This window comes from Serpula lacrymans (genome assembly GCF_000218685.1).
Source record: "Serpula lacrymans var. lacrymans S7.9 unplaced genomic scaffold SERLAscaffold_3, whole genome shotgun sequence".
Lineage (NCBI taxonomy): Eukaryota > Fungi > Basidiomycota > Agaricomycetes > Boletales > Serpulaceae > Serpula > Serpula lacrymans.
Window position 1 is genome coordinate 1,889,662 of NW_006763292.1, and position 11,202 is coordinate 1,900,863.

The window sequence follows — 11,202 nt, forward strand, 5'->3', positions numbered from 1 at the left end:
CAATAGTTGATCCATCACCTTTACTGTCGATGGATATATATACTTGGTTAAGATTATGAAAGTACATGACTAATACTGTCGATACCCTGACAGTAATCCTCCGGATCTCTCTTTCACCCACCCAACTTGCATCCAGTGTGTTGAGCCATGTCGCGATTTAACATTGGTCTTGGAGTGTTACCGATCCCAGCAGAGGTCACAGAACATACCCTCACCCATTGCCATCCTCGCGATGTAGCATCTTTCTCCCAGACCTGTCGTAGAGCGCGCTCCCTTGTTTACAGCAGTCCAGATCAGTACTTGTGGCGCCAGCTTTTCTTATCGCTTCCCTTCGATGACCCTCGTACGTCTTTACGGAATGATTCTGATTCTGATCCTGGACAGCCATATAACTGGAAGATGGAGCTCCAAACCAGAATACAAGCGGAGCTTACCGCCCTTGGTTCAAACTCGTCTCCTGAAGAGCTAAGGTCGGCGCTCGACACTTTCGTTTCTGTGGTTCGCAGCGCTTCACCCGTCACGCAAGGCAATGAGCGAGTTCCATCGCAGAGCTTGCTATGGGTCGTTCGCGTCCTCCAGGAATCCAACCTGCTCTCCCGAGCGCCTTCATTCACCCAACGCCAAAGCCCTTATCAGCCTCTTCACCGTCTCCGATCTTATCTGGCACTCACTCTTGATGACAATGACGACGAAGAATCTGTTTCGCGCCTCAAGAAACTACGCACCCGGAGCAGGTGTACTGTTTACGATCTCCGTAATTACGGCCCAGATAACAGCTGGGGTCCTCTGACGAGCACTGGAGAGGTCAGCTGGGTCCATGCAGAGGCCATCATCAACGTCGTGTTGATGAATTTATCCGAGTACAATCATCACTGGGTGGATACAAGGCCCCCCTGTGGTTTGGAAGCTACACGAGCCTATTCGGCACCAGGAGCAACTTCTCGCTCCCCGAGTGATTGGGCTGGCGTCGAAGGAACTTGGAGAAGATTTGTATGTTTCATGGATTATCGGTGTGTCAACTTCTTTGTACAGTAAAGCGTTAATTTATATATCATACTGTGGAATCACTCCTGGATCCAGTGATCTATTCGGTGAGACGAAATGCATTCCTGCCACGGACAATGTTGACATTCCTTGAACAGCATTTAACGTAAAGACGTTTCAGAATCTCATACAGCTGGACGTGCTAATGCAGCCTGATTCAGTTCTCCAGCAGAGCAAATGGCCACCAGACTACGTTCTTTGACGATACAAACTTCCAGGAAGCCATTCGTCTCATAGAATTAACACTGCAACTCATTCCCTCTGATGAAGTTCCCAAGTACTTCACTTTGGAACCGCTACCAGACTGCCCAAATCCTAATTACCCAACTCTGTATTTTACGGGTACATCATGGGGAGTACATGGTAACGAAGCAACCGTTATAGGTTCAGTCAGCATGGGCCTTGACGACGTTGTTCGATGGAGATTTGTAAGTAAAGCTTCCCCTGATTGCTTCCTCTAATGCAATAACGTCGAGCTGACTACAGACCCGAAAGGCATCCATACACGAGGCGCATATGCAGTGGAGGTGAGTAAATGCACTTTTTTCTGCCCACAAATCTCTATTGGGACTTGACCTCGTTACATTTTTACAGTTCGGAAGGCGTGCAAATCGGTAGTGTGGCGAGCGCAGCCGGCGTCGTCGGGACGTGGACAGGTGCACATCATGAGCATGGTAGGGAGCGTTTTACATCCTTGTGGTCGGTAACTTTCAACTGATAGCATTTCTTACGCGGTAGGAGATCCAGTTGGTAAGACTTTATTCCACCACATGTCTAACGTTCACCCGGTAATAATGGCGAGATCTGTGTATAGGTCCTTTCTGGCTGTGGCGTGTCCAGGATGATCACCCAAGTTACTTGAGGGCAATCCAACTCGACTTATAGTAAAGGTAATTGCTTATCACCCTATGCTTTATGTCGAGAAGTACATTGACGCACCCTCGAATTGGCAGACAGTGGTAATTACCTGTCTGTGCCGCCTCACCACCTTTCTTTCAACGGTAGGATTTTATGAAGAATCAATGTAAAAAATGCAGTGTGATATGGAAGTGCAGTCGTGATATTGGAACAATTGTATTGTACGATTTCTTGCTTCAAATTCTAAGGCCGTTTATTACTTTCAATCTTCATTTTGCTGGGATGGACTTTTAGTGACAGTGTAACAACATATTGTGCAATTCCTATGAGCTGCCCTGCGCTCACATTAACAGAATTGTAACCTCGAAGTTACTAGTGTATCACTGACACCTAAGCATCTTTCTATAAGCTTGAAATGTCAGAATAAAAGAGAGGTACACTGCAACTTAAATTAGGGCTTATTACTAACTAACTTACAACTTAATGCCCGTTCGGTAGCCATCCTTTCGAATCCCGCCAAAATGTCTCGTTTTGTTTGAAACGGGGGCCTTTTTTTTTGAACGAAGCGGACGTGTTCGGCGACACAGTTCGTTTTGAAAAGAGACCACTGTTTACTGATAAGATAAGATAGACCTTTGATGTCATCATGTGATCATGAGATGAAAAGTGTTACATTTGGTGACAAAGTAAAAAAAATGCTATCTTTGATTTGAATTATTTAGATTTTTGGTTTGCGAGAAAAGCTGGACTCGGTAAATACAGATATTTATCTGGAAGCAAATCAAAAAAAAATGGTGTCGTGTAAGACGAGATAGGTTCCCTGTGGCCACAAAGATGACACAAATTCAAACTGATGTGCCTCGTCGCGCCGGATGTCACAGGTCAAGTCACGTCGTGTGATGGCGTCGGTTATGGATGAGACTTATCTTATCTTACTTAATTTACAATCCTAGATTGCGGCATAGCGTGAGAAATATTGTTTGCCTCTCACTTAATAGTCGAAGACGTCATACACCAGAGATGTCACGAAGCAGTGTCGACGTCATAGATATAACATTCATGAGCACGTATAAACATGTCGTCTTGTTATCAGCATCAGTCCTACTTTCCCCGTTTCTTCACTCACGTTAGTCTATATTTTATTCTATTCGAGGCTTCTTAGTGTCCAAATTGGGGAGAAAAAAATAGAGAGACAAAGGAGAAACCAGTAGGAGCTACCAGGGATCGAACCTGGGTCACGAGAAATCCAACCACGTGGGGTGCTTACGCAAGCCCAAATCAGAATCTCGGGTGATGATACCACTACACTATAGCTCCGATGGGTGTGCATTAAATATTAAGAATATCTCAGGGATAAACATTTACATACACAAATTTGCTGGACCCCAAAGTAATATTCAGTTTCACGCGGTGAGACTACGACATTGCAGACGCCATTCCACGACTTCAAAGGCGACACCATTCTGTAAACTGTTGTACAATGTCCCAAGGTACGGCTTACATTGCATTCCTATAGCATTAATGCTCATGTGCGTTGTCGTTTCAGAAAAAACTGTACCTGTAGCGCAATTGCTCTCGCGTGCACTTCATCATATTCGTACGACGCCGCCCCGTATCATTGCGTCTCCTCCAACTCGTGAGTACACAGAAAAATAATCGTTACCTTATCTTGAATATTATACCAGAGCCACGACGTGCAGCTGTAGCCCTCATCATCCGAGTCGTACCCTCTCCTTTCTCCTCACCTCCTCCGCGTGACGCACCACCGCCTACATTGACGCAATTCTTCGAACTTGACTGGGTGAACGATCCCGCTTCTCGCGCAGAAATACTCTTTCTGCGCCGGGATGGGGTCAATGCTTCGGATAGTATAATTGGCGCCGGTACGTCACAGACCGCGGGCCCCAGTGAGCATAGTTCAAAAGGCAAGGCAAAGGATGAGGCCAATATCGCTTTTCCCGGTGGAAGAATGGAAGAAGGTGACGAAGGTGGCTTGTACACAGGTTCGTCTCTTCCCCTAAATACTACGTGCCGTGCTTCATTTTACCTAATCTCAATACACAGCTATGCGTCAAACATGGGAAGAAATTGGTCTTGACCTTGCTGAACGCGACTTCACTTCCATTGGACAACTAGACGACCGCGAGATTACTACTTCCCTTGGGAAGCGGTTACTCATGATCCTCTCTCCCTTTGTTTTCCTGCAGCTTACTCCATATTCCTTATCGACAGACCCGTCCCCAGGAACAACTATCCATTGGACGCCTCTTGACGCACTCATCAGTGCTGTTTTACCTGGGAAGATCGCCGAGCGTGAAGATTGTGCTGGTAACTGGTCAACTGTGACGGTTGATGCTGCGTCGAGACTCGCTCCTCGACATGCAGCACTATTAAAGGTGTTGGTCCGGGTATTAATTGGAAGCATGCAATTCCCTGCTATCTTACTGGATGTTCCGGAATTTGAACCATCTTCCACACCGCCCTTGCCAACTGGTGCAAGGTCGGCTTACCCTGCGCTTACTCAAGATATACTCGAGAAGGGCATGCCCCCTAATAGTGCACTAAAAAAACAGAAGGTTCGCCAACGAAAACAGCTCAAGCTTTGGGGCCTCTCGCTCGGTATGACATTGGACCTCATAGCGCATATGGTAATATACTTCTCTTTTACCTTTGCAACCTTTCCTCATGGCCATTACTACAGTCAAACAATCAAAGCACTAGCAAAGCAGGGTTTTCCGCTCTGCAACTGCCTTTCCATCCTGTCGGGGGAGAAGGCATGCGCATTGACCTCGTGGCCCCCAGCCTGGCTAGCGTATTTCCGCGGTTCTCGTATCCAGATGTTAATTTCTGGATTTGGTGAGTTACAGCCTACAGACGTCTGCGCATCCGTTCGCTTATCATAGTTATCTTCAGGGTTTTCGCAAAACGTTACCGAGAGGTGGTGCGTGGTTGGGAAGCTAGCGTTTTGGGTGGAGGTACAAATGATAGACGGTAAGTAACTCTCGATTCAAGCACGAAAGACCTGAAAACTGAAATACAATACTATCAAGCATCAACTGGTCTGGCACTGCACTGAACAGCTTCTACGCCGCCGTGCGCAAGGCACTCGTCGTTGTACTTGTCCTTCGCGCTATCGGTGTTCTATTCGGGCTACTTTTTGCTGGCTGGTGGGTCTTTGCCTAGTGTTATGTTTTGAAGTTTGCGTTGTGGGAGAACGGACTTTTCAATTGCTCGCATGCTATCTGTATTCTGGACATGGGTCGGATACTGGGACAGTATTGGATGTAAATGTCTAATTTTCGCCGTGGGAGGGAGTAGAGGCAATGTGACGGGCGGAGGGTGGAAATTCGCGGTGGAGAGCATTGGTGGCCTCTGGTATGTCAACATCTTGTAAGATGTCCATTAGCGTCTGTTGACGGTGCATGATGAAAGTGGGAGGCGATATCTGCTGGTAGGGCAATAATGAAGGGCAGGCGAGAGGCGACAGATGGAAGGAGACCACGTGATATGGGATCAGCGAGATTCTCTTTGGTGTTGGTGTACGTGAGAGTGATGGAAAGTCCTCGTGAGGCCAGAGTTGCCAAGGTGCGTCGAATGCACAGATTTGTATGAGCATTGTGACATCGCCCTTTTTGGAAGGCGCCGATGACACCGTTATTATCGCTGCGAATAAGGAAGTTGATGTTCGATAGTTCGAGATGAATCGCCACCAGAGCGGCCAGCTCAATTCCAATTGCTTCCAGCCAACCAATGTCACGGCCTGGTATTCGCCATGTGGGCTGAGTAAGCCATGCGTCCCAGTATCCGTTCCAAAGTAAGCCAATCCCATAGCTGGTGGATGCGTCGACCCAGATTTCGTAGTCGTGAGTAGGTCGATGTGGTTTGAGTGAGCGTGGGAGGTGGAAAGTTGCGAGAAGTGAGAGCCACCATCGAAGATCGGAGATGACAGAATGTCGCATGTATCTAGGAATGAATTCGTGGGTGAAGTCGGCAATCCAGCGATATAAACTTGCAAGATATGATTGTCCGCGAGGAAAAACGAAGGCAATATGAGTAAGTGTACCGCTAATGGTCTCAGCTTCTCGTTTCGGTACTCGATTATGAGAGTATTGTTCCAAAAATATTGAAAGTCTTGAGTGATATTTTTGACGTTTGAGTTCGGGAAGTGAGACATTGCATCCTGGTATATCCTAGAGAAAGCCGACGTAAGTGAAACTGTCATTGAAGGATTGGCCTTTCTCGCGATGCCAAGGAATTTATAAGGAAGTGATGCGTCGTTTTGCTTCTGTGAGATCATATGGATAACGATATACTTCGTTATTACAGATGCCCAAGAATTGGCCTTCAGGATGTGGAGACCTGAAGACGACGAAGTCGTCCACCCATTTGATAACTGGCAAAACGGCCAGAGATTTCCATATGTCGACTGTGGCATCCGCCACTTCTCCTTGAAGGCCGAATGGAACGTTATGGTCTATGTAAAGAGGTCATCGCAACGTACAATGAGGTATTTTTTATGTGAGGGGAGGACGGGGATAGTGCGATATGCACCTTCTATGTCGAGCGTAGCGGCTTGTGTGCCGGGAGGTGAGTTGATGATCTATTGAGTAAATGACGTAAGAGCGAGTATGACGGATGTGTGAGATGGGAGAGAAGAGAGGAGAGAGAGGAGTAGAAGAGAGGAGAGGAGAGGAGAGGAGAAGAGAGGAGAGGAGAGGAGAGGAGAGGAGAAGAGAGGAGAGAAGAGGAGATGAGAGGAGAGAAGAGGAGAGGAGAGAGCGGAGAAGTAGAGATGAGAATGGGCGAAGCGGACCATGTTTTCAACATGAGTTCCTCAGCGTGTCAGACGTGAGTCAGGAGACAAGCGGTATTAAAACTGTGTGTCTGGTGATCAGTTGAACGCGAGGGGCGCTCATGGAGAAGCAAGGTGAGTAATAGGAGGAGAGGAGGAATAGTAAGATAGAGGAAGAGAAAAAATGGCGTACAATTTTAGCTACTTGTGAAGCTGTACCCCATCTCGTCGGGTATTGTTCACTGTCAATTTCGTCGTTTATTGAAAGTTTTTGTGTACCAACATATGAGAGATGTCGGCAAACTCGATATTTTGTGGGTTCTCCAGGTGCGCCAATTTTGATTGCAACTTGGAGAGGAGACGAGCGAAAATGTCCTATTTTATTTTCGAGCATTTGTTGTGAGAAAGGACCGGAAAAGTGTCCTAGACGGAGTTCATCAGTGATGTATTCGCGTATGACATTGATGTGTGAATGAGTGCCGGGAAGATTATTGGGAGCGTATGTGTGATTAATTGGAGAGAGTGGTCCTATTGGAAAACCATTAGTTAACTTGAAGGGAAGTTTGGGATAAGAGTCTATAAGTTTGGCCTGGCGAAGGAAAAGATCAAAATTGGTAGCTGAATATGGAGTGAGGATGAATGCATAGTCCAGATCATGGTCAAAAAATGTGGTTGATATACTGAGGTTGTCTAGATATACATGAGGAGGAGGAGTGTCTATATGTACAGTGGAGGTAGTGTAACAACCAAGAGTGACTTACTCTGGCGCACACAGAAACACACTATAAAGGTAGTGAATGGGGAGTGGTTACCCCTTAGGCTGCAGAGAGTTTGTTGGTTAACAACAGGAGGACTCGCTAAGGAGTCTCCTTTATCTATTGGGGTATTAGAGTGTTTGTACCTATGTACTGTAATAAAACTAAGTGAAACTCAGCCGCTGCCCGAGAGGCTATAGAAACAACTTTATTATTTACCTAAGTGAAACTACAATAGATGTTAGTTTAAGGTGATCTCTAATAAATGTAATGTAACATACCTCAGGCGCTGCCCGAGAGGCTATAGAAACGACTGAGGTATTCCTATACTAAACCCCCTACTACTTATAGTCGGAGGTGCTACTCGCTACAGTATAATGACTCCTAGGAGTACAATTGTGCTCCTAGGAGAACAATGGTTACTCCATGGGGTGGTGGCTATGCTCCATGGAGAACAATGGCTGCTTCAGCAGAGACCGGGTTTATCCGGTTTTGTCACTCCCACTCGAGTGCAACCGTAGTCCCATAGCTTTAGAGAATTTCCAGTGTTTTTCATGAGTGAGGGGTTTAGTGAGAGTGTCTGCAACCATATCTCCTGTAGGAACGTATCTGATTACTGCCTCTCCCTTTGATACTAAATCATCTTGGATAAAATGATATTTCCGTTGAATGTGTTTTGTGCGAGCACGGAACTGTGGATCTCGTGTAAGAATGATAGCTGCTTGATTGTCACAGTGCAATGTTGTAGGTCCATTTTGAGCATGTCCAATTTCTTCAAAAAATGTCCAAAGCCATGCAAGGTGTTGTCCAGCATTGCTCAATCCAATGTACTCTGACTCTGTGGAGGATAAAGCTACCATGCTTTGTCTTTTGCTTGTCCAGGAGATTGCTCCTCGGATGGTGATAAAGACAAACCCTGATGTTGATCAAGACGTGTCTGGGTCTCCAGACCAATCTGCATCTGAATATCCATAGAAATCCATGTCCATGGAGACATCTGTGCCATCATATCGTAGTTCCATGTCCCTGGTTGCTTTCAGATATCGGAGGACACATTTTGCAGCTTCCCAGTGATGGCTCCTTGGAGCTGAGCTATCCCTGCTTAGTATTCCAACGACGTAGGCAATGTCTGGGCGGGTTCCGAGCATGGCATACATGAGGGAGCCTACAATTGAGAGGTATGACACTTGGCACCCTTCAATATGCATCTTGTGTTGCACAATATCTTCCCCTGGAGCATTTGCAAGGAGTTTTGATCCATGGGCCATTGGTGTCCATACAGGTTTGCAGTTCTCTATTCCAGTACGCTCCAGGACTGTGTCAATGTATTGGCGTTGCAATAGGGATATTGTTTTGTTTGAACAATCACGTTGGATTTCTATTCCGAGGATGTATTTTGCTTCTCCAAGGTCCTGCATTTTGAATATGGATTCAAGTTTGGCTTTTGTGATATCCATGAATTTTTGGGATGAAGCTCCTAGGAGGAGGTCATCTACATAGACAACAACAAAGCATATTTGTATGTTGTCCCGGAATACATAGAGACATGTTTCTGCATTTAGTCTTGTGAAACCGAGCTCCTGGAGCTTGCGATCAAAAGTTTTGTTCCATGTACGACCAGCTTGTTTTAATCCGTAGATGGATTTCTTCAACCTCTAGCAGTATCCAGGTTGGATAGGAACACCCCCTGGAGGAAGCATGTACAGTTCTTCTTCAAGTTCTCCATTGATATAAGCTGTGGATACGTCCATTTGATCAAGTTCTAGGTCGTACTTTGCTGCCAGGGCTAGAATAATTCGGATTGACTCTAAGTTTGCAACCAGAGCAAAAACCTCCTGGTAATCAATCCCCTCCCTTTGAGTAAAACCTCGTGCAACAATCTGGAGTTTGTATCTCTCAATGTTTCCGTTTTGATCAAACTTGATTCGGAACACAGGTTTTGATGTGATGGGTTTTACTCCCTTTGGAAGTGGAACAGTGTCATATACTGCATTAGTATTGAGACTTAGGAGTTCCTCCTCCAAGGCAGACTGGTACTTGCTATTCCAGCAAAGAATGTCTCCTCTGTATCAGATGTTTCTTCATGAACCTCAGGAGTGTTAGGTTTCTCCATGGAGTTGTCATGCTGCTCTTTTCGAGACTGTTCCTCATCTAGAGTCCTTTGATAATCTCGGTTTTTGTCTGCAGGACGGGTCTGGCAACTGCTTCTGCGTACTCCTAGGACTTCAGCAGGCATGACTGCTCTTTTAGGAACTTGTGCAGGTACTCCAGGGAGTAGACGCATTTGTGTATTTGTTGCCCCACTCACTCCTGAAGGTGTTGAATCACTCCTCGGAGGCGTTGGATGACTCCTTGGAGGTATTGTATGCCTTCCAGAAGCTGATCCAATAGACAGGCTGTCTAGCTGTATTCGGACTTTTTCCACATCAGCTGGCTGTATGTTGAGGGGCTGTCCTCCCACTGACTGTAACTCTACTTTGGCTTTCCGTTCTGAAGATGGCCAGTGTTCAGGTCTTGGTTGTAGAGACTGTTGTGGAGGGTGTCTTAGCTGATCAGGTGCTCCCACTGCTCTCGGAACATCTCCACGGAGGTATTGCCCCACTGCTCTCGGAACATCTTCATGCTGATATGGTTCCATTGCTTGTGGAACACCTCCTTGGAGATGTGGTTCCATTTGCAATTCATTTGGATCTCGGATCTGAGGGTCAGGATCATCCTCCTCCAATGTTTTTTGGTCTGGATACTGAGCATTCTCTGGAATGAGTCCCTCCCACTGATCTGTGCTAGTGTCTGTGTTCCAGGGAGCAGTGCCATCCTTTTGTACCTTTCCGGATTCATTGAACATGATATGCTGACTGGAAAACACAGTCCGTTTTTCAGTGTCTAGGAGTTTGTAGGCTTGCTTTCCATGTGTGCAGCCAATCATTATGGCTTTGCGCCCCTTGGAGTAAAACTTCCCTTGCCTTTTGTCTTTCGGAATCAAGGCATATGCTTGGCATCCGAAATGGCGAAACAAAGTTGGATCAACTCTCCTTTTAAACAGTATTTCATATGGGGTCTTTCCATGGAGTCCTGATGCTGGGCTGCGTGCTGTGATATATGCAGCTGTTTGCATGGCATCTACCCAAAATGACTTTGGGAGCTTGGAATCATGGAGCATAGTGGTTGCTAATGTAGCCAATGTCTGATTCATGCGTTCTGCAATGCCATTTTGTTCCGGAGTATCTGCAGCTGTAGTTTCTTGGATGACACCATCTTCTCGGAGTTGATTTTTGAATGCATTGCCAGTATATTCTCCTCCCCCATTGCTCCGGAGGAATTCTGTGTATAGTGGAGTGAAGTTTTCTTCTCCCAAATGAGTCCGGAAGAATGTTTGGACATCTTCTTTCCATTGCTTGTATTGTTCCAGTGCTTCACTTTTATGTTTTAGGAAATATATCCATGGAAATTTGGAGAAATCATCTACAATGATAATCCAGTACCGAAAACCCTCCCTGGAAGTTGGTTTGATTGGTCCTCCAACATCTCTGTGCACAATTTGTATGGGGTGCTTGGCTCGGTTTCCTCCAGTGGACTTGAAAGGTAATTTCTTCATCTTTCCTAAAGCACAAGGTTCACAAAACTCCGGGGTTCCGGTAAGGGTGTCTATGTCCTGGAGCTGTCTTTTTGTAACCATTCATTGCAAGTGGTCCATTCCAATGTGTCCCATTCTCCTGTGCAATAAATTCACATCTACTGCTGGAAAAGCTGACT

At 46.0% G+C, this 11,202-nt stretch overlaps 3 protein-coding genes across 3 annotated transcripts; 2 read left to right on the plus strand and 1 right to left on the minus strand.

Annotated features, from left to right (window-relative positions):
- Positions 1 to 121: 121 nt before the first annotated feature.
- Positions 122 to 2,248, plus strand: SERLADRAFT_458963 (uncharacterized protein; the record flags this gene model as incomplete). Its single annotated transcript, XM_007314633.1, has 9 exons — positions 122 to 1,010; positions 1,081 to 1,091; positions 1,143 to 1,150; positions 1,206 to 1,472; positions 1,531 to 1,571; positions 1,639 to 1,718; positions 1,783 to 1,794; positions 1,859 to 1,934; positions 1,998 to 2,248. 8 exons carry the CDS (start codon positions 148 to 150, stop codon positions 1,927 to 1,929), a joined length of 1,353 nt encoding a protein of 450 aa, XP_007314695.1.
- Positions 2,249 to 3,310: 1,062 nt separating this feature from the next.
- SERLADRAFT_458964 (uncharacterized protein) lies at positions 3,311 to 5,919 on the plus strand (the record flags this gene model as incomplete). The annotated part of the gene is made up of 8 exons (XM_007314634.1): positions 3,311 to 3,392; positions 3,449 to 3,538; positions 3,588 to 3,905; positions 3,967 to 4,550; positions 4,604 to 4,758; positions 4,816 to 4,893; positions 4,953 to 5,277; positions 5,335 to 5,919. The coding sequence occupies 7 exons, from the start codon at positions 3,383 to 3,385 to the stop codon at positions 5,083 to 5,085; spliced, it is 1,368 nt and encodes a 455-aa protein (XP_007314696.1).
- Positions 5,920 to 10,366: 4,447 nt separating this feature from the next.
- SERLADRAFT_340130 (uncharacterized protein) lies at positions 10,367 to 10,609 on the minus strand (the record flags this gene model as incomplete). The annotated part of the gene is made up of 1 exon (XM_007314635.1): positions 10,367 to 10,609. A coding segment is annotated over one exon (243 nt), but the record flags the coding sequence as incomplete, so codon positions are not given.
- Between the last annotated feature and the right edge of the window lie 593 nt (positions 10,610 to 11,202).